Source organism: Bos indicus, chromosome 9, assembly GCF_029378745.1.
Source record: "Bos indicus isolate NIAB-ARS_2022 breed Sahiwal x Tharparkar chromosome 9, NIAB-ARS_B.indTharparkar_mat_pri_1.0, whole genome shotgun sequence".
Lineage (NCBI taxonomy): Eukaryota > Metazoa > Chordata > Mammalia > Artiodactyla > Bovidae > Bos > Bos indicus.
The window spans coordinates 10207139-10235067 of NC_091768.1; the positions used below are offsets into that span (position 1 = coordinate 10207139).

At 45.0% G+C, this 27929-nt stretch overlaps 1 protein-coding gene across 1 annotated transcript in view; it reads right to left on the reverse strand.

The window, feature by feature from the left end:
* Nucleotides 1–27361, reverse strand: part of B3GAT2 (beta-1,3-glucuronyltransferase 2) — a 93867-nt gene extending 66506 nt beyond the window's left edge. The window contains exon 1 of the mRNA XM_019967025.2: nt 26683–27361. Coding sequence (XP_019822584.2) covers nt 26683–27282 — 600 coding nt within the window. The 5' untranslated portion in view covers nt 27283–27361. The remainder of the gene's footprint in view (nt 1–26682) is intronic.
* Nucleotides 27362–27929: the final 568 nt, after the last annotated feature.

Consider the following 27929-nt stretch of genomic DNA (forward strand, 5'->3'; position numbering starts at 1 on the left):
TCCAACCATCTCATCCTCTGTCGTCCCCTTCTCCTCCCGCCATCAGTCTTTCCCAGCATCAGGGTCTTTTCCAAAGAGTTAGTTCTTCACATCAGGTGGCCAAAGTATTAGAGTTTCACCTGCAGCATCAGTCCTTCTAATGAATATTCAGGACTGATTTCCTTTAGGATTGACTGGTTTGATCTCCTTGCAGTCCAAGGGACTCGCAAGAGTCTTCTCCAACATCACAGTTCAAAAGCATCAATTGTTCAGCGTTCAGCTTTCTTAATGGTCCAACTCTCACATCCACACGTGACTACTGGAAAAACCACAGCTTTGACTAGATGGACCTTTGTTGGCAAAGTAATGTCTCTGCTTTTTAACATGCTATCTAGGTTAGTCATATCTTTTCTTCCCAGGAGCAAGTGTCTTTTAATTTCATGGCTGCAGTCATCATCTGCAGTGATTTTGGAGCCCAGAAAATAAAGTCAGTCACTGTTACCATTTTTTCCCCATCTACTTCCCATGAAATGATGGACCTGATGCCATGATTTTCATTTTTTGAATGTTGAGTTTTAAGCCAACTTTTTCATTCCTCTCTTTCACTTTCATCAAGAGGCTCTTCAGTTCTTCTTCACTTTCTGCTATAAGGGTGATGTCATCTGCATATCTGAGATTATTGATATTTCTCCCAGCAATCTTGTTTCCAGCTTGTGCTTCATCCAGCTGAGCATTTCCCATGATGTACTCTGCATAGAAATTAAATAAGCAGGGTAACAATATACAGCCTTGATGTACTCCTTTCCCAATTTGGAACCAGTCCGTTGCTCCATGTCCAGCTCTAACTGTTGCATCTTGACTTGCATACAGATTTCTCAGGAGGCAGATGAGATGTTCTGGTATTCCCATCTCTTTGAGAATTTTCCAGAGTTTGTTGTGATCCACACAGTCAAAGGCTTTGGTGAAGTCAATAAAGCACAAGTAAATGTTTTTCTGGAATTCCCTTGCTTTTTCTATGATCCAACAGATGTTGGCAATTTGATCTCTGGTTCCTCTGCCTTTTCTAAATCCAGCTTGAACATCTGGAAATTCTCAGATCATGTACTGTTGAAACCTCACTTGGAGAATTTTGAGCAGTTCTTTGCTAGTATGTGAGATAAGGGCAATTGTGCGGTAGTTTGATCATTCTCTGGCATTGTCTTTCTTTGGGATTGGAATGAAAACTGACCTTTGCTAGTCCTGTGGCCACTGCTGAGTTTTCCAAATTTGCTGGCATATTGAGTGCAGCACTTTCACAGCATCATCTTTTACGATTTGAAATAGCTCAAATGCAATTCCATCACCTCCACTAGCTTTGTTCATTATGATGCTTCATAAGATTCACTTGACTTCGCATTCCAGGATGTCTGGCTCTAGGTGAGTGATCACACCATCATGGTTATCTGGGTCATGAAGATCTTTTTTGTATAGTTCTTCTGTGTATTCTTGCCACTTCTTCTTAATCTCTTGTGTTTCTGTTAGGTCCATACCATTTCTTTCCTTTATTGTACCCATCTTTGCATGAAATGTTCCCTTGGTATCTCTAATTTTCTTGAAGAGATCTCTATAGTTTCCCATTCTATTGTTTTCCTCTATTTCTTTGCATTGACCACTTAGGAAGGCTTTCATATATATATAAAAGACCCCATTAGAAACAATAACAACTATGAGAAATAATAGGTAAGGGATGTAATTACAAAAATTAGTAAATGAATATAAATCAGGCTGAAGTTTTAGTCCTTTAGTTTTAATACAAAAAAAAAAAAAAAAGAGTACTGCTCAACACACAGCCAGCTACACTTAATTATGTCACTTGCTTGAGGGCACTTAACTGTGAGTCCTGGGAGGAGCTGGCTGAGCTCTGCTTATCACATATGAAGACACCGTGGTGTCAGTGTAAAGACAGACATGGAGGTAAATGGAAGAGATGACAGAATTCAGAAATAGCTCTTCCCACATATGCCTGGCTGACTTGTTTTCCCTAAGATGCCAAGATGACTCAGTGGGGAAAGGGATAGTCTTTAACACACTGTGCTGGAACAAAAGGACCTTCACGGTGAGGGAAGGGAGGGAACCATCTCCACCCCTGTATCTCACAATATTCATAAGGATTAACTCAATGGAATCATGGACATAAGCATGAAAACTTAAGCTATAGAACTTGTAGAGAAAATAGAAAAGAAACCTTTTGTGGAGGGGTGGGGTAAGGATAGATTTGGAGTTTGGGATTAGCAGATACAAATTAGTGTTTACACAACAAGATCCTACTGCCTAGCACAGGGAACTGTATTCCATATCCTGTGATAAGCCATAATGGAAAATAATATATATGTGTGTGTGTGTGTATATATATATATATATATGCATAACTGAATCCCTTTGCTGTACAGCAGAAATTAATACAACATTGCAAATCAACTATACTTCAATAATACTAATTTTTTAAAAAAGAAACTCTTTATGGAGAGGTGGGGGAAGGATGGATTGGGAATTTGGGATTACCAGATGCAAACTCTTATATACATAGGCAAAGATTCCTCAGAAAGGTCTTACAAATATGAACCCTAAACAATTCACAAATTGGATTTAATAAAAATTAAAAATTTTAACTCTCTGAAAGATATTGTTTACCAAATTTTAAAGTAAGTCACCAACTGGGAGAAAATATCCCAATACATGTATGTGACAGAGACTTGTGTTGAGAACACACAGAATTCTCATAGCTCAATAAAAAAGCCTAAAGCATAGCCACTACAGACGGTTTAAAAACTGGCCAAAGATTTGAACAGACATTTCATTCGAGAAACATGAATAATCAGTTAGCATATACCGTCAGTCATTATAGAAATAAAAGCTGCAGTAACATACTATGGCACCTCACTAGATGGCAAAAATTAAAGGACTGCCAACACCAAGTATCAGTGCAAATGTGGGGAAACAGTCCCTCAGATCAGATCAGTCACTCAGTCGTGTCCGACTCTTTGTGACCCCATGAATCGCAGCACGCCAGGCCTCCCTGTCCATCACCAACTCCCGGAGTTCACTGAGACTCACGTCCATCGAGTCTGTGATGCCATCCAGCCATCTCATCCTCTGTCGTCCCCTTCTCCTCCTGCCCCCAATCCCTCCCAGCATCAGAGTCTTTTCCAATGAGTCAACTCTTCGCATGAGGTGGCCAAAGTATTGGAGTTTCAGTACAGGAGTGTAAAAATGGTTTGGGAAACCCTTTGGCAGTTTCTTACCAAGTTAACAAATATCTTGATCCACTCATTCTATTTCTATGTATTTACTCCAGTACTCTTGCCTGGAAAATCCCATGGACGGAGGAGCCTGGTGGGCTGCAGTCCATGGGGTCGCTGAGGGTCAGACAAGACTGAGCGACTTCATTTTCATGCATTGGAGGAGGAAATGGCAACCCACTCCAGTGTTCTTGCCTGGAGAATCCCAGGGACGGGGGAGCCTGGTGGGCTGCCGTCTATGGGGTCGCACAGAGTCAGATACAACTGAAGTGACTTAGCAGCAACCCAAGGGAAATGAAAGCACCTGTCCACACGAAACTTGTACATTAATATCCACAGCAGTTTTACTCATAGCAGCCATAAGCTGTAAACGGCCCCAATACAGCTTTTAAACAGAAAAACAGATCGTGATGTATCCATACAATGGATACAGCATTACTACTCGGCAATGAAAGGCAATGAGCCACTGATATTCATAACAACATGAATGAATCACGAAAATACAATGGTGAGCGAAAGAGAGCAGACGAAGGCTGCATACTGTATCCTTCCTCGTCTATGAAGCTTTAGAATCGGCGGACTCATCTGTAGAGTCCGAAAGCAGATTAGGCCACCACACACAGCTGCCTGCAAACAGGTATGTCCGGTGGTGTGCAGCAGCCTGTGGAAGGGGGTTAAAATGCGCCAAACTTTACTCTTAAAATGAATGCATTTTATTGTCGGTAAATTACACCTCAATGAAGCTGGGGTTTTAAAAACAAAATCCATTTGGAGGTTTTAATACGAACTCATGATTAAAAGTCGTAGAACTATTAACACCCCAGCAGCAATAAACACACCTGACACCAAGATCTTGGTTTGTAAATACCATTCTACACTAAAGGGGACTAGGGCTCCTTGGAGAAGCGGCTGATTCCAGGTCCCACACGGGGACAAAGTGTGACTTTAGGATGTTTTGCATCAAAGAGGCAAAGGAACTGCTCAATGACAGATGATAAAGACAGGCTGCTGGCCAAGCTGTAAACAATTCGAGCATCAGAATGAATGACACTGGCAGATTAAAACACACTGGGCGGGGGGCTGGTTAGAGACAAGCCGTCCTTTAAGAAGGATACCAGCGAAGAAGTGCCGAAGGACACAAAGAGAAAAGCTCCACTGGGTGCCCCCAAAGCGTGGCAATAATAATTCAAGCAAGAATCGTCACTGGATGCTCAAACTCTTGGGTCAAAGTTTTCCGGAAAGAAGATACTCGCACTGCTTCAGAGTGTCCATCTATGGGGTACTTACAAATTATAAAAGAAAAATGTGCCTCTACCACAGAGAGACTTGGCAGTCACCCCCTTGACCAAGTGGTCCAGTTTGGCCTCAGCATCCATAAGATGACCTGACTGCTGGTGCCACGTGAGAGGACACAGGAGAGGAGGGAATGTTGTATCTGTGGTATCCTTGCTAAAAAGGTTTAGCCTGAATGTACTTATGAGGAAACAGATGAGTGTCAGCGAGACCAACCAGTCACAGGGAAATTTTTTTTTTGTCTGTGTGGACTTATCATAGCCAAATCTAGGACTATTTAAATTTCCGTTTTCCTTGGGGCTTCTAGAAGTCTTCACAGGTGGTGCTAGTGGTAAAGAACCTGCCTGCCCATTGAAACATGTAAAATATCATGTATGAAACGAGATGCCAGTCCAGGTTCGATGCACGATACTGGATGCTTGGGGCTAGTGCACTGGGACGACCCAGAGGGATGGTATGGGGAGGGAGGAGGGAGGAGGGTTCAGGATGGGGAACACATGTGTACCTGTGGTGGATTCATGTTGATATTTGGCAAAACTAATACAATTATGTAAAGTTTAAAAATTAAATAAAATTAAAAAAAAAAAAAGAACCTGCCTGCCAACACAGGTAGATGTAAGAGAGTACCCTTACGTCTTTTATGTAAGGGTTCAATCCCTGGGTGTGGAAGATCCCCTGGGGAAGGAAATGGCAACCCACTCCACTATTTTTGCCTGGAGAATCCCATGGACAGAAGAGCCTGTTGGGCTGCAGTCTACAGGGTCACAAAGAGTCAGACTCAACTGAAGCTACTTAGCACACATGCATGCCGGGCTTCCCGGAACAGACGCACTGGTGCAGAAAAGAAATCCAGCCTCAGGGTAGAATGCTACTGTGACAACACCGGGCAAGAGAACAGGGCCCTCCTCTGGAGGTGCGTGCCCCCCACAACCTGAGCCGTCCCCTCTCCTGCCAGCAAGGTTAAGAGATGTTCCTTCTAAAAACTCAAAATAAACCTCGTCTATTCCAGTACTCCTTGTATAGACCTATATACTTCAGTAAAATTGAATGCTTACTGAAAACATAAATATAATTCATTGCTAACAACCCTGCTAATCCTTATTTGGATATCAAAAAGGAAAAGTGTATATAAAATCAAATGTATAAGATGTGGAAGCAACCTAAGTGCCCATCAACAGATGACTGGATAAAGATGTGGTACATAAACACAATGGAATACTACTCAACCAGAAAAAAGAGTGGAAACTTGCCATTTGCAGCAACATGGATGGGCTTGGAGGATACTCTCTTAAGTGAAATAAGTCAGACTGAGGAAGACAAATACTCTATGACACCACTTAAATGTAGAATCTAAGAAATACAACAAACTAACAGAAAAAGAAGCAGACCCACAGATACAGAGAACGAGCTAGTGGTTCCCAGTGGGGCGGGGGACGTGGGGGGCAGGATAGAGGTGAGGGGGTGGGAGGGTCTAAGACTGGCTACAGAACGTATGTACAGCATGGAGAATACAGCTATTTTTAATAACTGTAAATGGAGTACATTTAGTTTTGTAAATGCACTTTAAAAATTGTAATAAAAGTTTTTTAAAGGCAATAGTAACTGAAAAATGAAAAAAATCAAATATATTGTTAGGTTTACAGAAAACTTTCACAAATCAGCATGCTAATGTATTTCAATGTACTAAGTGGTTTCCCCCTTTGAAATCTGCTCTTTTTGCTTGCATTTCAAGAGTCCTGAGGTCTTTAATGGCAGACAACACCTCACTCACCTCTGCACTGTATGCCCAGTCTATAAAGGAAGTGTTTGTCCAACTGCACAGCTCACTTAGTTCGGGCACCTGGAGCGCCAACCCACACCTGATGGCTACGCTCAGTAGTCCACCAGCCTTTGCCTGTAACAGACAGACTTTGATACAAAGAAGCTAACCCACACTCAGGAAAAAGTTATAAACTAATACTGCAAACTGAAAGCATTAAAGAAATGAATACAGTCTCAGAATACATCTTATGGTGCTGTGTGCGTGCATGCATGCGCATGCATGTGTGTGTGTGTGTGTGTGTGTGTGCAGGGTGGGGATTCTGGGGGCCATATACTGGATTTTTAAATCCCTTCCATCAGTCACTGCATGGGAGACGCAAAGTTCCCTACGGCTGTGCCCTTGGCTGGGCTCAACCTATTTTCCTGAACGAGCACTGACCCTAAAGACCTCTATTCTGGTTTCCTCAGTACTATGAGTATGTGAGGAAATTAAAATTCTTTCATTGTTTCTTAATTTTTCTATATAAAAACCAACTACCCATCTCCCATTTTTCTCAGAGAGAAAAATTGGGAAAAGAGGTCCCCCAAACACTCAGATATTCTTAAAAGATGTTGTTAATGGCAACTCACTCCAGTATTCTTGCCTGGAGAATCCTGTGGACAGAGGAGCCTGGAGGGCTGCTGTCCATAGGGTAGCACAGAGTCGGACACGAATGAAGCGACTTAGCAGCAGCAGCAGCAGTTTCAGCATCAGGTTTAATATTCTGGGACATTAAAGAGCTCCCCTGTCACATATAGCAGTGTCTTAAAGTGAGTTCTAAGATAGACACACAATCCTCCTTTCCCCCTAGACAATGAGATGTAAACTTTCTTTTCACAGAAATGGAATATAATAAAATCCTGTCTGTCTTCTTACTGTTCAATCCTGTCCCTTTTCTATTCAACATCCTCTGGGTTTCTTTCCCAGGATTTAATTAACATCTAATGTTATTCCAGAAAGGGAACATGGAAACTTACAGAGATACACAGATACAAGACAATTGAACAGAGGTGACTAATAACTAATAGCTTCCCTATATACCAGCAAATACCATGGAAAATAACATTGCTGTAGCAAGATCAAGTAACTAATGCTAGGCGTAAACTCACTGAGCAAAGAGCAGGAACCAAATGAAGAAAATCACAACCTTTACCAAGGGTCAGAAATGATGTGAAAGACAGCAGAGGCTGCGGCAGACACTGCTGGCTGCCTGCTCAATGCCTACTCTCTCCTCTTCCTTACTGGCTGAGCTTGCAGCCACTTACAGTCAGCAGGGACTGGTCTTCTCCACCCCCTTGCCAAACATGACTGAGGAGAGGGCGACCCTCTTCCAAGAGCAAGAATAAATCCTAACTTATCAGTGATTACTCTGAATGTTGGCAGTTCCAGTCATCAGCAGAAGGGCACTGGGGGCTGGGCTGCTTGTGGGCAAGGTTTTCCCACTCCTAGGGAATTCAGCACAGAGCCATGTCTGGATGTGATGGCTGGAACTGCAGCAGCCATGTCATAACTGGTAGGAAAAGAGCTGGAACACAAAGCTGACATTCTGAGCATGCAGAGAGATGGGGCCCTGGGCCCCTGATGACACCACTGAATCTCTAAGTCAGCCTGAACCCTGCCCTCCATCTGGACTTCCTGATATGGACTTACACGTTGGCTGTGTAAGTCAGTTCCTTCTCTGGTCCTTACAAACAACTGGGGAAATCCACCATACGTGACTTTGAGTCGGGGAGGGCCAGGGGACATCCTCCCTGGGGAGTTAGTCCCAGAAGCTGGAGGTACTGGTCATCACTGTGCAAGATTCATATTCACTCAGACATAATTCACCAGAAAGTGGGAACTTTACCATGCTTTTGGCAAAGTCTTTGACAAAATGGTCTCTTAGCAGCAGGTTTGGGATTATAATTTTTTTCACCAATTAATAAGGCACTAGAGTGCTATGATGATCAATACAGCAAAGTACCTCATGACAAATTGTAATTTCCCAAATAAAGAGTATTTATGAGAATTTCCATTTTTAAAAAAGCTTCACAGTTAGAAGCAGTGGATTAGAGATGCATACTGAACTGAACTGAATAGCAATTAAAAATACATCTTTTTCTGTGTTACAACACAGAAAAATAGAAAAAAATATATTCCATAATGCCATTTAAAATACTGCACACAAAGCACTATATATAAAGACACATACGGAGGAAACAACCCACAGCGCGTATCCTAGAAGAGATGCCTGAAGATAAGGACAAAAGGAAATACACACAGAGCAGGGAGACACGTAGGAAGATGCTGATAGCAGGTCAGACCTGAGAAGTAAGATCAGCTCCACCTCTGTACCTGGAATCTAAGGAAAAGAAAAAAATAGCTGATTCTCTTGGTAGAAAGCATATTCAGAATATGTGACAAATAAATAAAAGAGAAACACGGAGGGAAGTCTCTAATCTTACAGAAGCAATTAAGGACTCCCAGAAAATATTTACTTTATTTATTTGGCTATGTGGGGTTTCTAGCTGAAGCATGTGAACTCAGTTGCAGCATGTAGGAGCTAGTTCCCTGACCAGGGATTGAACCCGAGCCCCCTGAACTGGAAGCCCCCTGAACTGGGAACAAGACTGGAACTGGTCCACTCTTGGCCACTGGACCACCAGAGAAGTCCCCCATAAAATATTAAAAAGGAAGATTATGATAAGACATTCCCTAGAATAGTAAGTAGACTCTTTGTAGCCTCAGTAAAAGGTTATTTTACAAAGTTATCATGACCAATCTTTACTTTGGTGGAAAGTAAAAATATAGGTGAGTCTTGAAAGGTAACCTAATTCAGAAAGTCTAAAACACAACAAAATACACAGGCTGTTTACTCACACAAGATTCACAGCAAGGGTTATTTAAATAGGGTTTTATTTACTGACTGTTAAGTCTTTAACTTGAGAGAAGAGTATTGGAAAAGCAAATGGATAAAGAAACAAGAAGCAACATTATGCTATTTACAACTGATACACTTCAAACATAAGAAGAGATTCAGGATGAAATTGAAGGATGGAAAAAGGAATATCATGCAAACAGTCTGCATATGATAGCTATTGTGGCTATACTCGTATCAGATAAAATAGCTTTCAAGACAAAGAAATTACCAGCAATAATGAGGGACAGTTCATAATGATGAAAGGGTCAGTTCATCAAGAAAAAAATAAATCTGAAGTTGTGGGCACCAAATAACATAGCTTCAAAATAGATGAAAGAAAAATAAATGTAAAAGGAGAAAGAAAAATTCACCATGAAAATCAGAAATGTTAACAAGAACATTAACTATCAGTAGGGATACAGAGAATTTAAACAGCGCTTGACAAACTGATGTGTATAAACTCTATGCCCAGCAACATCAGAGTAAACATTCTTTTAAGGCACACGTGGAACAAGCATGAAAACAGCTGTAGCTTGAATACAAAGCAAATCTCGATACATTCCAGTTGAGTGAAACTAGACTACGCTTTCAGACCACAAAGAATTGAACTAGAAATCAGAACCAAAGATTATAACAAACCTAAGTATTCAGAAATTAAGTAACATGCTTTGAATTATTTGTAAAAGTATAGAAACTATATGAAAAAATAAATCAGTGGAAACTAGAAAATATTTGAAATGAACAATATGAAAGCACAGCAGCAAAATTTGTGGGATGCAGTGCTTAGAGTGACGGGTGTAACTTTACGCAGACATTAGAAAAGGAGATAGAAAAATTAAAGATCTAAGCTTTCATTTCAGTACATTTTTTTAAAAGAAGAAAAAATCAAAACCGAAGGAAGGAAATAAGAGAGCAAAATGAAACCAAAGCAACAAAAAACTGAACTAGAGATAGGCGAAAGAGAAAAAGCAGAGTGAAAAAGTGGATCCGTGAAGCCTCCCCTCCTCATTCAAATCTGTTTCAGCACGAGTTAGCTGTGTGGCCTCAGGCCATAGGTACGGCTCTCTGTGCTTCTTTCCACCCATTTAAATAGATATGGTAACATTTTAGTGGCATCTTATAGGGCTATGACTCTGGAGCGTAGGTGAGTACGTAGGTGAGGAGCGTAGGGTGTAGCTATCACCATACTGCTCAGGGACAGAGTCGCCAGCCTTAGCCTGGACACTGGGACCCATCAACAAAGAAATCCTTTGCTTACATGTTTAAGAAGCAAAAGACATTTAGTTTCTAGGAAAAACTGTACCAAGTAAATTTCACAAGTCCAGGCCTGGAATAAGGGATGCCCTTCCTTCTGTGTTTCAGGACAAGTTTCATCTCTGATGATGTTTGAGGTCAGCCTTGGATGTGAACATGAACAAGAATCAAGGCATTTAAAATCACATCTAGACAGACCTGGAGAAGCAACCAGTCCAATACTGGACTGGCAGCCCAGTCCAGTATTCTTGCCTGGAAAATCCCATGGACAGAGGAGGCTGGCAGGCTACAATCCATGGAGTCACAGAGAGTTGGACACCACTTAGAGACTGAGCACCCACGTACCAGACAGGCCTCACCAGAAACCACTCTTCCATGGAACACAACTCAGAAGACCTTGAATTATTTTATCTGTGTGTATCCTCATGAAATGTGTAATACTTTGTGTGCTGTTTTTAAACATACATGAATGGCGTTATGGAATAGATTTTTTCCATCATTTTCTCTTTGCTGTACCATCATTTTCTCTCTGCTGTACCATATTTTTAAGATCTACTTACGCTGCTCTGTGCACCTAAAGTGTCTCTCAGTCCTGGATTTTTTAGCTCTACTAGTAGCATATGATAATATTTTTCAGAGATGGGACAGAAACCCAAACTAACTTATTAAAACCCCTAACAGGTAACATCAAAAAGAAAAAAATTATTAAGAATAAACCTAACCAAGGAAGCAAAATATTTATACACTGAAAACCATAAAACCCTGCTGAAAGAAATTAGAGAAGGCATAAAAAAATGAAATGATATTCTGTGTTCATGGGTTCAAAGACAATATTGTCAAGATACCAATACTACCCAAGGCAATATGCAAATTCAACACCATCCCTATCAAAACTCCAATGGTTTTTGCAGAAATAGAAAGATCCATCCTAAAATTCACATGGAATCTTAAGGGAACCCAAACAGTCCAAAAAAACCTTGAAAAAGAAAGTTGAAGGACCCACACTTCCTGATTTTAACACTTGCTAGAAATCAACAATAACTGAAACAGAATAGAACTGGCAAAAGACAAACATACTGACTAGCTGAGTAGAACAAAGAGCCTAGAAATAAATGGCCACGTATATATGGTCAAATGACCTTATACAAGGGTGTCAGGACCATCAACGAGGAAACGACAGTCCTTTCAGCAATGGTGCTGGGGAAAGCTAGATATCCACATGCAAAAGATAATATGTAATACTGTGTACAAAAATTAAGGACGTTTGTTTCTTGGCAGGAAAGCTATGACACGCCTAGACAGCATGTTGAAAAGCAGAGACATTACTCTGCTAACAAAGGTCCATATAGTCAAGGCTATGGTCTTCCCAGTAGTCACGTATGGATGTGAGAGCTGGACCATAAAGAAGGCTGAGCACTGAAGAATTGATGCCTTTGAACTGTGGAGCTGAAGACTCCTGAGAGTCCCTAGGATAGCAAGGAGATCAAACGAGTCAATCTTGAGGGAAATCAATCCTGAATACTCATTGGAAGGACTGATGCTGAAGTTGGAACTCCAGTATTTTGGTCATCTGATACAAACAGCTGACTCACTGAAAAGTCCTTGATGCTGGGAAAGACTGAGGGCAGAAGGAGAAGAGGGCATCAGAGGATGAGATGGCTGGATGGCATCAACGATGCAATGGACATGAACTTGGACAAATTTCAGGAAATGGTGAGGGACAGATTGGGCAGGCATGCTGCAGTCCATGGAGTCTCAAAGAGTTGGGACATGACTGGGCAACTGAACAACAACAAAATCAACATTAATCACCTAAACAAAACAGCTAAAATTATGCAACTGTTAGGGAAAACCTCATGACATTGAATTTGGCAACAATCTCTTGGACAGGACACCAAAAACACAGGCAACAAAAGAAAAAATAGATAAACTGAACTCCATCAAAATTTAAAACTTTGGGGCATCACAGGGCACTATCAATGAAATTTAAAAAAGCACGCTTCATGCTCAGGGCTGGTGCACTGGGATGACCCTGAGGGATGGGATGGGGAGGGAGGTGGGAGGGGGCTTCAGGATGGGGGGACACATGTACACCCATGGCTGATTCATGTCAATGTATGGCAAACCCACTACAATACTGTAAAGTAATTAGCCTCCAATTAAAATAAATTGATTAAAAATAAAAAAGCACCCGTCAAAATGGGACAACATATTTGCAAATCACATATCTGATATAGACTACTATCCAGAATATATAAAGAACTTCTAAAACTCAACAAAAACAAACAAAACCAAACCAAACAACCTAACTGAAAAATGGGCAAAGGACATGAACAGACAGTTCTTCAAAAAAGGTGTACAAATAGTATAAGCATAAGAAAAGATGGTCAGCATCACTAATTACTGCTGCTGCTGCTAAGTCGCTTCAGTCGTGTCCGACTCTGTGCGACCCCATAGACGGCAGCTCACCAGGCTCCCCCAACCCTGGGATTTTCCAGGCAAGAACACTGTAGCGGGTTGCCATTGCCTTCTCCAGTTGGAAATGCAAACCAAAACCACAGAGATACTGCCTCACAGCCCTTAGATGGTTATTATAAAAAATAAACAACAATAGCTGGAAAAACAGTCTGGCAGCTTCTCAGAATTTTGAACACAGAAATACCATGTGACCCAGCAATTCCACTTCTGTATATGTACGCAGCAAAGAACTGAAAGCAGACACTCAAGCATACATTTGCATACCAACGTTCAAAGCAGCATTCACAGCAGCCCAAAGGACGAAACAACCCAGGATCCATTGGCGGTGGAATGCATAAACAAAACACAGTCTATACATATAGTGGAAGAGTTTTCAATCTTAAAGAAGAATGGAGTTTTGATACAACGTAAATCAACTCTGGAGATACTAAGTGAAGGAAGTGAGATAGAAAAGAACAAATAGTGTATGATTCTCCCTTACACTAGGCACCTGAAATAGTGTAACTCATAGAGACAGAAAGTAGATTATAGGTTATGAAGGACTGGAGGAGGGAACAGACGGGAAGCCACTGTTTAAAGGGTACTGAGTTTCAGCTTGGATGAAGACAAAGTTCTGGAGATGGAGAGGGAGATGGTTGCACAGCAGAGTGGATACACTTAAATGCCCCTGAACTGCACACTTAAAAATGGTTAAAGTGGTAAATTTCATGGAATATATATTTTACCAGAATACAAATTACAATAAGTATACTCAATTTTTGTTTCTCCCCTGCAGCCCTTCACAAAGAGGGAAGAAAGACCTAACAAGAAGCAGAGAAGAGGCATTTATTTTTAAATCTTACTGGAATTTAACCCAAAGACAACAGGTTTTCAGAGGAAAACTGGACTGCTGTAAAACCCCAAATCATCACCTGGAGAAACCACAAACGTTGTCAGTCTGATTTTATCTTAATTTTTTGTGGGTGTTTTTAAAATTAATTTTTGTTGGAGTATAGTTGATTTACATGTTGTGCTAGTTACTGCTGTACAACAAAGGGGATCAGTTATACAGTTCTTTCTACATATACCCAGTCTTGTTTAGATTCTATTCCCGTATAGGCGTTACTGAGCACTGAATAGAGTTCCCTGTGCTATACAGTAGGTTCTCATTACGTTTTTGTTTTAAAATCTTTTTTTAAAACCCCTCAACAGAGGGGAAAAGGCAAGGCGGGAACAGGTTTAAAAAAAATCACAAACCCTGTCTTTTCAGTATGTATAGCAGGGGTCACGGGCACGAAGCCAAGGGTCAGGGGATGAGGCCCAGCCCCAGCTCTGGGGAACGGGGAGGCGGGGGTGCCTGAGCATCCCAGCAAAGCAAGGCTGCAGCTCCCCGCAGAGAGATGTCCCAAGGACGTCTACAGCACTTTCACCAGTGAGAACAGATGCAATGGAAGAACTTTCCAAAGTTACAAAAATATCCCCAAACTGTCGCCCGACCTTTAAAAATGACACTGGCATTTTAGTCTTGCAATACCGAGTTTATCTAGATGATCACGTGTCCACACGTGGACCCTGGAGGCTGGCCGCTGGACCACACAGCGGGGGCAGCCAGGGGCAGGTGGATCCTGTCTTCTGCCCCCTCTCCCCGCTCCTGGGACCAGACCCCAGGGAGAGCAGGTGTCCAGCCCGGCAGGGAAGCTGCCCTTCTGACCCACAGGTATCTCCCTCACCGAATCCTCACAGTTGGACACATCAGCCCAGACCCGCCGCCATACAGCTGACCCTCGTTTGTAAAAAGGGCGTTGTGGTTCCTAACTTCAGACATGTAATGAGAAGGAACCATCTCAACACCGAGAGGGGGCGCCCAGCACACAGAGAAGCATGAACACCCCTGCGAGGTTAAGGCCGGAGGGCTTGGGCTCGGCTGGGTGTGGAGCCCACAGTTTCCAGTTCCTAACTTCATGCTCCTCTCACCAGAACAACCATTTTCAGACTGGGCGTGCCTGGGCCCTGGATGTCTATAAAGATTCTCATGGACCATGTGAGCACAGACAGCTTTAAGGGGACACATCTCAGCCTCTGGGCAACTCTTCATATGCTCCCCCGAACTGACCTCTTGGATGGACTGGTCAGTCCTGCCTTTCATCTTGCTTTGTCCCAACTGCCCTGCTCCAGCTTCAGTAGCTTCAGTCATGTCGGACTCTTTGCGACCCTATAGACTGTAGCCCACCAGGCTCCTCTGTCCATGGGATTCTCCAGGAGTGGGTTTCCATGCCCTCCTCCAGGGGATCTTCCCGACCTAGGGATCAAACCCACTTCTCTTACATCTCCTGCACTGCAAGAGGGTTCTTTACCACCAGTGCCAGCCGGGAAACCCCATATCCATCCCAGATCATATTAAATATATTGTCTCACTGTGATCAAACCTCCAAGACCAAACACAGATGATCAGAAATACTGCTGTCTTTATTAAGAAAGTTCCTCTCTCTAATGAGTGGGTAACCTCATCCTTTTAGAAGACAGAACATTCCTAATTAGCTTTTTCAACAAAATTGAAGAACTAATGTTATCAATAGATTATTAAAATCATTTCTGCTAAGAGATCAACATAGTGTCTTTGGCTTAGAGCTCGCGGGTTCAAAAAATTGGAGAACACTGCGGGAAGAAAATGCTTTGCATCATAGTTATTTTATGGAAACAAGTGTGACCTAAAGGGAACCAAACTTATGCTAAACCTCATCTCTTTCCAGCAAAAAGTAATACTCTCGATGACACAGAGTATGCACCCTTAGCAACAAAATGCTTCATCTATGTCTGTAAGAAATCAAGTTCCAAGAAATGTAGCTTTTATACTTAACAGTTAATTATCCAACTTTGCAACATTTATGTTGTTTTGATAACTTGATTACTGCTACTAAATATACCGTTGAAAGTGAAAGTGTTAGTTGCTCAGTCATGTCCGACTCTTTGTGACTCCATCGACTGTAGCCTGCCAGGCTCCTCTGTCCATGAAATTCTCCAGGCAAGAATACTGGAATGGGTAGCCAGTCTCTTCTCCAGGGGATCTTCCCAACCCAGGGATCAAACCCGGGTCTCCCACATTACAGGCAGACTCTTTACTGTCTGAACCATCAGGGAAGCATACTGTTAATTCAAACATAAACGTGTTTTTTAATTGAAGTAGGAGATCCAACCAGTCCATTCTGAAGGAGATCAGCCCTGGGATTTCTTTGGAAGGAATGAGGCTAAAGCTGAAACTCCAGCACTTTGGCCACCTCATGCGAAGAGTTGACTCATTGGAAAAGACTCTGATGCTGGGAGGGATTGGGGGCAGGAGGAGCAAGGGACGACAGAGGATGAGATGGCTGGATGGCATCACCGACTCAATGGACATGGGTTTGGGTGGACTCTGGGAGTTGGTGATGGACAGGGAGGCCTGGCGTGCTGCGATTCATGGGGTCGCAAAGAGTCGGACACGACTGAGTGACTGAACTGAACTGAACTGATAGTTGATTTACAACACTATACTAGTTTCAAGTGTACAACATAGTGATTCAATATGAAAAGTGATTCAATATGGAAATCACATGCTTTGCAACAATTTTACATGATTTTTAAAATGTAGTCATCAACTTGAAAATATCCTAGAAGGTATGCAGTTTTATCAAATTCTTTTAGGCGTTATATAAGCAGAAAATGCCAAGGACCCCTGGGGGTGGCCACACTTCAGGGTCTGTGGAGAAAGAACAGGGAGAGGAAAGAACTGTGTGCCTCCGAACAGCCCAGGGACTTGCGGATGGAAGGACACACGGACACACACACACACGTGCTTTCTCTCTCCCACTGCTGCCTCTTCCTCAAGACGGCAGGAAATGGACTTTAAAATGCTTTTATTTATGAAAATGTAAGCAGTATTTTAGAAACAAGAAGGCAGTTCAGGGTGGACCTCCCAGTCGGTGCCAGGCGGCAGACGCCCCAGCGATCCAGTCTAGGCTGGAGGGGCCAGCACGGGAGAGTCTGTCAGACTGGAGCCTCCCTGCTGCCTCGGCCAACTGGTGTGGGAGAGACCCATACGCTGAACCTTCCCATCCAGCAAGCGACCTTAAAAATCAAGCGATTGCTTCTAATCATGTGCTTTAACAGAGACAACCATAATTCCAAAAGATACACGCACCCCGGTGTTCACAACAGCACTATTTACAACAGCCAAGACATGGAAACAACCAGGATGTCCATAGACAGAGGAATGGATAGTGAAGCTATGGTCCAGATATGCAGTGGGGTATTACTCAGCCACAAAAAGGGACAAAATGGTACCATTTGCAGAGACGTGGGCAGACCTCGAGACTGTCATACAGAGTGAAGTAGACCAGAAAGAGAAAAACATATCATATATTAATTCATATATGTGGAATCTAGGAAATGGTTCAGAAGAGCGCACGTGCAAAGCAGAAATTGAGACCCAGACAGAGAGAACAAACATACGGACAATACAGGGGAGAGGGGGGCGGGATGAACCGGGAGATTGGGATAGGTATATATATACACTACTTTATAAAACAGATTAACTAATGGGGACCTGCTCAGTGCTCTGTGGCGACCTAAATGGGAAGGAAATCAGTAAAGGGGGGTGCAGTATTTGTATATGTATAACTGATTCCCTTTGCTGAACAGCGGAAACTAACACAATGCAGTAAAGCATCTATATTCCTGTAAAAAAAATTTTAAAAATAGATTCATTTCATTCCTACTAAGCTGCCCTCTTCTTTGTAACAGACTATCTCCTTGATTCATTCATTGGTGCTAGAAAGAATCTATTATGCGATGCATCTCAGGTCCACACCAGGGGCAAGGGCTGCGAAGGTTATAGACAGTCACACCCAAGAGCTGCAGGAAGCTGCATGTATGTCCTCCTCTGAGACCCATGCACCCAACCTGCAAGCTCTCACCCGGTCCCTAACCAGCTCCACACCCACGAAGAACACTGTGCTACCTCCTTCTAGCCTAAAACCTCCTTATGATGCTTTTTACTTTATCACATCTTGCTTCCTCCAGGACTCCTTATAGACGCTCAGTTGTGTCTGACTCTTTGCGACCCCATGGACTGAGCCTACCAGGCTCCTCCCTCCATGGGATCCTCCAGGCAAGAGTACTGGAGTGGGTTGCCATTTCCTTCTCCGTGGGATCTTCCCGACCCAGGGATTGAACCCAGGTGTCCCAAATTCCAGGCAGATGCTTTAACCTCTGAGCCACCAGGGAAGCTCCTTATAGACAAGCCCTGTTTAACTTGTGTCTTTCTCATTGTCCTAACCCAGTGGTGTAATTCAAATCGCCAATCTACCGGTTCCTCCTGGCATGGACTAATTTGGGAAAGTCCTGTACCTTTGCCCCATCCTCCTCTCCAGGCTTCCAGAAGCACAGTCTAGGTTTCAGGAGCAGAGGACTCAGAGGCATCTCCCCAAGCGAGACAGCGCAGCTCCCTGGGGGACCCATCACCTGGGCAGTCACTAGTAGAGAAGCAGGGAAAAGAACATTTATAACCCTCCTCTGTTCAGTATTTCTTGGAGCCATCGGAGGAGGCAGGCAAACCTCTCAGATGTCCCATGACCCCAGGTGATGAGGCTGGACTTGAACCTGGGGCCGTTTAAGCCGCAAGCTCCCACCTGAGCCCCTCACCAGCCTCCCACCTTTCATGTGTGAGAAGTAGGTCAGACACCGTGTGGGCTCGCAGTACCCCCCACACCCTCTCCTTGCTCTCGAGCATCCACGGGGATGCCTGGCTACAGACTAAGGTTCCTGGTTCTCTCTCCCCAGCTCTCCTTCTTTGCACTGAAAGCTCTCAGAATCAGAGCAGGAGCCAGTTTTTCTTCCAGTTACTACTTAGAAGGGCTCAGTATAACCCTAGTCACACGAACAAACTTCAAGGCAGTGGTCCGGCAATCTCTGCTTCCAGAAATAGCTTCCTTTGGGGACGGACTCCCTTAGCTCCAACGTTTCCTACAATCCACTCCTTCATTCAGTAGGTATTGAATGAACACTTACAATATGCTGGGCACTAGAGACACAGCAGTGAACAGAAGAAACTACCTACCTTGACAGAGTTTAAATTCTAGTAGGAGAGCAGTGAACTTCAACACTGATGTTAGCTGCTAAGACGAATCATGACCATCTACATTAATGATTCCTTGGTACAACCAGAAGTGCATTATATATCTACAATTTTTCTATTGATCTAGTATCTACCTTACCCAAGTTCTTCTTAAAAAATTAAAGATTAAAGATTTGCCTGCAGGGGGATCTAAAAAGCACACGTGAAAAAGTAAAGGCGTGCCCCTCATCCTGCTGTGTAGCACTTCCAAATTCACAGACGGGTTCAAACGCGGTTCCCTCTGCCCCCTCCCCTGCCAGACCCCCTCCATCCTTTAGATGTCAGCTTAAATGTCGCTTCCTCCACAACCACAAGTACAACTCACGACTGCATCAGGGGCTTCTGCTGTACACGCCCAGGCACCTGTGCTTTTCTCAGCAGGCTCTGATATTAGCATACAGATTAGGTCCAGAGGCTTAAATGAAGAGGGCAGGGGTACTCTGTGTTCACAGGAGGGCTCCATCCTGCTGTAATTAACACAGAGTCTGGCACATAGGTGTGCAACTAACACTTGTTAAGTAGGAGAGAAGGATACTGATTTGTTCCTTTCAAACATCTTCTAAACATGGTCATGTTTAAGCTGAGCTGGGCACAAGGAATCTGGTGGAGTGATACACTATTGAGGATAATTTAGATCAGGGAGATCTCAGTGGAGAATGTTCGGCGTTTAGCATGTGCAGCTTTCACTAGACAGATGAAGATGCAATTGACAAATACCTACCATGCAAACTGCAGTAAGGACAGTCTTAGATACTGTATGTAACTTGTTGCTGTTTGTTGTTTGGTAACCAAGTTGGGTCCGATTTTTTTGCAACCCCGTGGACTGTAGCCCACCAGGCTCCTCTGTCCATGGGATTCCCCAGGCAAGAATACTGGAGTGGGTTGCCATTTCCTTCTCCAGGGGATCTTTCCAACTCAGGGATCGAACCCACATCTCCTACAATGGCAGGTGGATTCTTTACCACTGAGCCACCAGGTACTGTCTCCACTGACAGAGGAGATGGACAGAGGGAGAAAAAAAACTACTGAGTTTTCAGTTATTTGGGGGAAAAGACCATATAATCTGACTTGGGGTAAGGAGCATGTTCACCCTTCCCTTAGCTCAGCCATCCTCAAGATTTTCCTAGCATGCAGAAATTCACGATTTACTAATTTTGTGTTTAATCCAGAGAAAGTTCTAGTCCCCAAAGAACCAAACAGGACAATCAACAAACCTCCCACCCACAAGGGAGGAGGCAGGCGAGCCGGGCGGTGTGGCCAGCATAACCAGACCAACGGCTCCAACAAGCTCATCCTGTGCTCCAGGGGCAGCTGCCCCAGCGCCCCTCCGCCCGCCACCCATGTCAGCGTCAGCTCAGATTCGCTGAGGTCCCCAGCTCCTCTCCTCCACCCCGATGGTAAGGCACCCAGCCCACTGGAAACAATCCAGTATCACCCCCATTTCCATTCCACCCTGAAATGTATTCTTCCCTTCACTCTGTCCACTCTGACATGCTCAGCAGATTACCATTGCTGATGTATGTACATCAATCGAGGAAAAAAGTTAATGCTGCATTTTCTTGCAGAAATTAACTATTTAAAAAATTATTATTATTATTTTGGGTTGTGCCCCACAGCTTGTGGGATCTTAGCTCCCTGACCAAGAATCAAACCCACGCCCCCTGCATTGGAAGCATGGAGTCTCACTCACTGGACCACCAGGGAAGTTTCCCAGAAGTTAATTCTTACTTGTTCCCAGGAGTGGACAGTTCAAAAACATAAATGACTTCAGGTTATTATGCTTATTTAGCAGTTTTCAGCTGACTTGAAAAAAGAGTCTAAAAGTCAAATGGTCCCTTAGTGAAATAGTGAGGAGATGACGTTTTCATAAATCCAAGTTACATCAGGAAGAAAAGGGCGAGAGAGAAAATCACAAGTTGATACAGCCAAGAAGACAGACCTATACGTGTAACTGAGTCACTCTGCTGTACCCCTGAAAGGAACACAACATTGTAAACCAACTCTGCCTCAATAAAGAATAAATTTAATAAAAGGAAGACAGATCTGCCCGAGTTCAAGTATGGCAGCAGCTAGAATAATATGAGAGACTTCTGCCGGTCAGAGGCTTTACTCATAGCCACGGATGACACGCACCCATCGGATGGTACAGGTTAGTAAGATGGGCTGCACGGTACCCAGAGGGCAGGCTCCAGACCCAGTCAGGAGATCTTGTCTCAGACAGCTCCTTGACCCTTTAGGTGACTTCCTGCTATGGCAGCTCACCTATAAAATGGAGATACTGATTACACTGATCAGGGTTATGACCATCTTAGATTCAGGTTGCATTTTTAAAAATCCCTGTATTCAGCAAAGAATGGTGTTCACACCTAAATATCAGCACTATAATGGGGGCCACTGGGGGCCATACTAGAACCTACCCAGCAGCCGTCATGATGATCAAATGAGCGAATCACGTAACACCCTAAATGTGGCCCTCGGGCCATAGTAAGTGCTCATTTTGCTTGTATCCATGATAAGGAGTATTTTACATGTTTATTTCCAAGTTGTACACAAAAATTACCTGGTAGGAACAATGGAGTATTTCAGTGTATTTCTATGAATTGGAAATCTATTGTAAACCTACCTACTTACCAGCCTACCTACTTACCAATGGATTGGTATGACAATTTTGTGTTTCAGGGGGAAAACTTGAGAACGACGTAAAACCTAAACTGCATGCTTCAACAGCACTACAAATCAAATACAAATAATGTTATCTTAATTTATGCAGACCAAGCAAATAGTTCATCAGAGTCCGGAAGGTCTGAGTAAACATATCTGAATATTATTAAATTCTGTCCTGAAAAACCCACTATTAGAGTAGCACCTGGAATAGTTAATAAATAAGGCTGTTGACTTTGGTTCTCCTATTCTGCTTTTGCAGCACGCCTTCAAAGCAATTACTATTCCATTACTGTTCACACAAGAGAAAATTTACTAGCCTGCAATTTAGAGGTAAGTGGGGTAGACAGAAGAAAATGGAGTCACCCACCAGGATCCAAGAAGCTGTAGACAACAGTCTAAATGCTTAAAAGACACACATTCATTGCCACACACAATAACCTGGACTTATCTTCATGTCTATTCATGAGAAAGAATAATCAGTGGAAAGCAGGTTGGAGGAAGAAGGAAGATGGAAAAAAGACAACAGGAAGAAGGGAGAAAGGCCTTTGAAACCTGAGGAGTTATTTCTGATCCATTAAAATATCAAGATCCAGATGAAAACTGCTGGTGTCCAAGGAAAACTCTGTCAAAAATGAGCCACAGTTCAAGTACCATACATCCAGGGAAAGTAAAGAAAATGTACAGATTTAACACTGATAGACTAGGAAAGCTGTCCATCCTTCTAGACATCCATTTCACCAAATTCTCACATTTGATCAGACTCACAGCGTGACTATTAACATGCTCTTAGGAGGGAAGAAATAACACATGAGGGGCGTGTTTCGGGTAAAATCATCTTTGGATGGTGCTCTCTAAAAGCATCTTTGAGGTTTCTTCACTTCGAAAAGATAATCACTCTACACTAACTGTGTCAAGGGGAAATGGAAAGGGATCTCTCCTGTCTCCTTCCGGGAAATACATTCGTAATCTATTATTTAGGGGAGAAAGTGCCAAACTCTGTAAATCTCAATATTCTTTGGATTATGGCTCCAATGAGCTGCACGTAAAGGGTGGAACGTGTAACTAAATTATCAGAAAAGGGCAGGGTAAACTCACCTCCCCCACTCCCAGCCCCTGCCCAGCACACAAACAGCTTAACTGCACTCAAGACAACATCCAAAGGACCTCTCTAGTTCACTACTTGCCAGAAACATCTTCCAAATGCAATCTCATTAACTGAGACCTTTCCTGAGCCTGTAACCGGTTTCGAAGTCAGCTTGTCTTCCAGCCTCATCTCCTTAAACTGAAAGTTAAATTTTTAAAAGTTCTTTCCTTGCTTGGAAAGTGATACTTTTTAACCTTTTGTTTCAACTGGTTTCCCCAAGGTGGAAAGCAACTTCATCTGAAAAGCGGCCTCTTTAAACTCAAGAAACTCTGGAAGGTTTTCTAGCAGAGGACAGAAATCTGATCAATAGTGTTATTGAAAAAATGTGACCAGCTACAGTCCCATTTGTTTGTGGCTGTTGCTTCTGTGAAAGCCGGGCAAATCCTTAGCAAATAAGCTTTTCCGGAGAGCTAGATGGATGGGGTGTGCAGGTCGCAGGCAGCTAGGATTACCTGAGAGCCACAGTGCAAACTCCTATCAAGGCCACGAGAAGAGGCCACTGGGAACCAGATAACTCCAAGCACCTCCATCTCTGATGGGCAGCTCAGCTTTGGCCACAATTCACACAGCTTCCTTTGCAAATGGATTTGGCTGTTAAGTGTAGGGTTGTCTGATGCAAATATTTCTTTCCTGGCCGCACAGCTCAGTTGAAAGGGGAGCCTGAAAATTGGCTGGCTGGCTAGCTGGATGGGAGAAGAAAGCTCAATTCCAGCTAAGCTACCACGGAGGATTAATTGCTCCAGAGTGCCTGTTGTGCCTTAAATTTAATTTGGAAACCTTTCATCTTTTACTTTCCTTCATTGGCAGCCAATGCTTAGAGAGCTAATTTGTACCTGGTTCATTTTCCTCCTTTTATCTTATCTACGTTAACATCAACCATGGAAATGAGAAGCACCATGAATAAAAGATGAAGCTTGCCTCGGGACATTCTTTCCTGAGGTACTGTGAATTACTTAAAAACTAATTTGTGTGTGCACCGTAGAAAGGGCTGAGATGTATGCCGGGCCCTCCAGCATCCCTGATCAGCATCTTCCCTTCCCCCAAGGAGTTATAGTGTTTAGATGTCTTAACTGGTCCTACCTTTTGGCCAAGACAGCAATGTCTAGACTGCAGTACATGTGAAATCATTAATCTAGGACTGGTGGAGGGTAGGACATCCCATTAATATACAAGACTAAGGATGCATAATTTCCCCTAATCTGACTTTTTGGAAAGTTCAATCTTGCTTGCCATGCAAATAAAAGAGTGTGCTGTAATAAAGAAAACTTAATGTCTCAACATACATGCCTGGTGAACAGAGAGAGATGCCTTTTTTGGTTCAAAAACGTTATGTTGGGGGAGGGGTGGTGGGCGAGGAAGGGATTAGTACTAAAATTCCTGCCTGGGAGGAACCCCGAGAAGCTACAGGACTTAAATTCTAAGTGTATCATGCATATTATGCTTTAAAAAAAAATCCCTTCTGTTGCGTATTTAGTATACTTGGCACCTCTCCATAAATAAGAGACACACATGTTCGTAAGTTTATTTTGAATATTTCATTACTTCCAACCATACAAAACATTAGTATCTTAAAAGTTTAGCATTTTTTTTCCCCTATATAGTTTCCTCTCGGCTGACACTTTTTTTTTGTCCCCATCCTCTCCTCTTTATCTTCTCTTTTTCTTTTCCCCAATGGAGCAATGAAAAAACCTCTTGCTGCTTCATATCCACCACGAACAAGACTTCTTTCAGTTTGGGAAGCATCAAAGAAAGGCTGTGTTCTGGGCCATTTCTCTGGCCAACTCCTCCCTTCAGTCCAGCGCCTCACACCAGCGGGCTGGAAGGGGGGAGCAACTGAGACTCACGGCCCTTCACAGCCCATTCGCCTAAAAGGTTAATTAATAAAAATGTGCACTGTTTTGCTTACCCAAGACTACACATTTTCACAAGCAGAGCAACTTCCAAGTTGTATAAGAAGAAAAAAGACTTTGGGGGTTAAAATGACGGTGTTCTGAAACACAAGGGTCTTGGCTTCAGAATACAAACCATGTCTTTTGGGGGCAGGAATATGCAGGCAGAATCAAGATAAAACCCAACTTAAAAAATCAGCTGATATTTCGAATCTTGGATATTATGAAGACCATAATATACAATGACAAGCTAATTGATTTCTTCAGAATAAATACAGGAAGAAAGCCCTCCATCGTGAAAGCATGGAAGAGAGAGAGGAGAGCAATTACTGGTCCTTTTATTCAAGAAGCAAGAGAGGATGGACAGAAATGAAGGCAACAATTGCCCCAAGAAATGGATTTTTAAAGCCACACAGGCAGAAAAATGAAGCTGGAGAGACACCGAATAGCTCTATCCTGAGGTTATGAAAGCCAAATTGAGATATTAGGATGAAAGCATGGGACGTTTGTGATTTCTGTGAAGAGTGTTTTAAGTCGCTTCAGTCCTGTCCGACTCCGTGCGATCCTGTGGACTGTAGCCCGCCAGGTTCCTCTGTCCATGGGATGCTCCAGGCAAAAATACTGGAGTGGGTTGCCATGCCCTCCTCCAGGGGATCTTCCTGGCCCAGGGATCAAATCCGCCTCTCTTATGCCTCCAGCATTGGCAGGCGGGATCTTTATCACTAGCACCACCGGGGGATGTCTAGACATACAGATCGCCCAGTTTACTTAGGGGAAGGGAAGGGATGATGGAGTCTCAGAGTCAGGATGTCGGGGATTTGGGGAAGAGGAAGGCAACAGTCCCAAGGCATGTCAAAAAGTCCAAGGTCATTTCCCGCTATATTTGTGGAGGAGGAACAAGAAAACTGTCAAAACCAGGCAACTCAGCCTCATTTGCAGAACGCACACGCATGCGCACACACTCAGGCTGCAAAGCACCAGCCTCAGGGACGAACACCTGTTCCAACCCGGTGCCTGCTGGCTTTGTGCAGCTCTGGGCTCCAGGGACACTGTGCCATCCCAGCACCAGCGGGCCAGGCTGCGCTGGGGACCTCATGGAGAGGACCAAGCAGCAATGGCCGGTGCAAAAGTGGCCAAAGAGGGGCCTCGAGAAGGGACAGGAGAAGGAACCCGGCAGTCCTGCTGATAACCTCGGGCTGTGAAAAAACAGAACCACAGGGCAGTCCCAAACTTAGTTGGCAGAGGGATTCCTCGAAAAGGAGGTCATCTTTAGAGTCAAGAAGGGCCTTTGTGGGGTACAGGGAGAGATGGTGGGGAAGAACTCCCTAGAAGTCAGTGTTTTCACTAGTAACCATTTCCAGCCCACCAAACTGTAACAGGGAAATGGGTGTCTGGCTGATTATTAGTCACCATCTTCAGCGTCCTCCTGATATGGCTCTAGACTCAGAATCACACCTGCGTGCACTGAAAAGGCCGTCAGAGACCACCTAGCCTGCCCCCAGGACGCAGAACCCCTCTCCTTGCAGCCCAGCCTCTCGGGGCTCCATCCTCAGGCCGGCCAGAGCCCAGTTTCTAGAAATCCTCCAGGAGCCTCACAGCTGCACCACCGCTTCAGCCCAATAGCGGGGCCGGTGAGTGAGTGAGTGAGTGAGTGTGTGTGTGTGTGTCTGTGTGTTGTGGGGGAAGGAGGGGGAAGCAAAGCTCCCGCCAGACTCTCTCCAGGAGTCCCGGAGGTCCTCCCACCCTCCTCCAACCCCGGGGGATCAGCGAGAGCTGCGGCGCTGCGCCCGGAGTCCCGAGTGGACGCGCGGGGAAGGGCAGCCGTGGCAGGACCAGCCCGAGGGGTGTCCTCCCGCCCGCCCGGGCCTGCCGCTACCTCCTGGAAGAGCTCCAGACTGTAGGTGTTGTCGTCGTCGGCGAAGAAGAGCACGCCGGGCTGCGCGCGCTGGTGCCCGTGCCTCTGGCGCAGCCAGGCGAGGCCTGCGTTGCGCTGCTCGGTAGCGCGCGGCAGCCCGGGCCGCTTGTAGCGCCGGGGCGTGGGGACGTGCAGGTGAGTGCTGGGCAGCCCCGCGCGCGCCAGGAAGCGGCTCACCAGCTCGCTGCGCGCCGCCGCGTCCTCCACCAGGATCCAGTGCAGCTGCGCCACCTGGCGGAACGTGTTGGCCAGGCGGGTCAGCTCGGCCTTCTGCACCGGGCGGCTGTAGGTGGGCGTGATGGCATAGATGGTAGGCAGCGGCGGCTCGGGCGGCGGCGGCGGCGGCCGCGGCCACGATTCGTTGCGTGGCTCCCGGCCGCGCCCCGGGCCGCCCCGGCGTAGCGGGAGCCGGGCGCCCCCGCGGCCCCCGGAGTAGGGCGCGAAGTAGGGGCGCGGGGTGAGCGGGGGCGTGGGCCTGCGCGTGTCCACGTCGAGCATGATGATGACGATCAGGATCCAGGGCAGGAGCATGAAGAAGCGGCTGAACAGCACAGACTTCATGGTGCGCTCTCCCCCGACCTCTCCGACGCCCCGAGCGGGGCTGAGCCGGGGGACCCCAGCGCGCAGTTTGGACGGCGCTGGCGTCCGCGCTCAGGAAGCCGCGGCCGGCGCGCACTCCATGGGGCGGCGGGGCGCTGCGGGGGCGCGGAGCCGGGCGTGCGGGGTCCGCGCAGGTGGCGGGGAGCTCGGGCTTGCAGGCGTGCAGGCAGGCGGGCTGGCGGGGAGGTCCCTACTCCGGGTAGTCGGCGGGAAGCGGGACTCGGTCCAGCCGCGCGCGCCTCCGGCCCCGGAGTTGTGCGGGGCGCCGGGAAGGTGGTGATCCAACCGCGCTCTTTCCGAAGCGTGGGAGCTAGGAGCCGTCCCGCGGCGCCACAAGCAAAGGGACTCCAGCCGTGGGTCCCTGGTGCGCTCTCTGGGTGAGGAGACAGGCGTGGGAGACACGCGACGAGCGCTCTCCTTCGTTACATCCCAGCCGAGGCGACGAGCACCGGAAGCGAAGCTTGGGATGTCTTGCGCCCAGCTCGGTTCGCGCGCCGCCGCGGAAGCCTGTGCCCGGGTCTCTTCGCTCAGCGCTGCTCTCCGTAGAACCTCTCCGGGCTCCGGCAGCAAGATCCCAAAGCCTGGAAAGAAAGAAAAAGCGAGGGGGC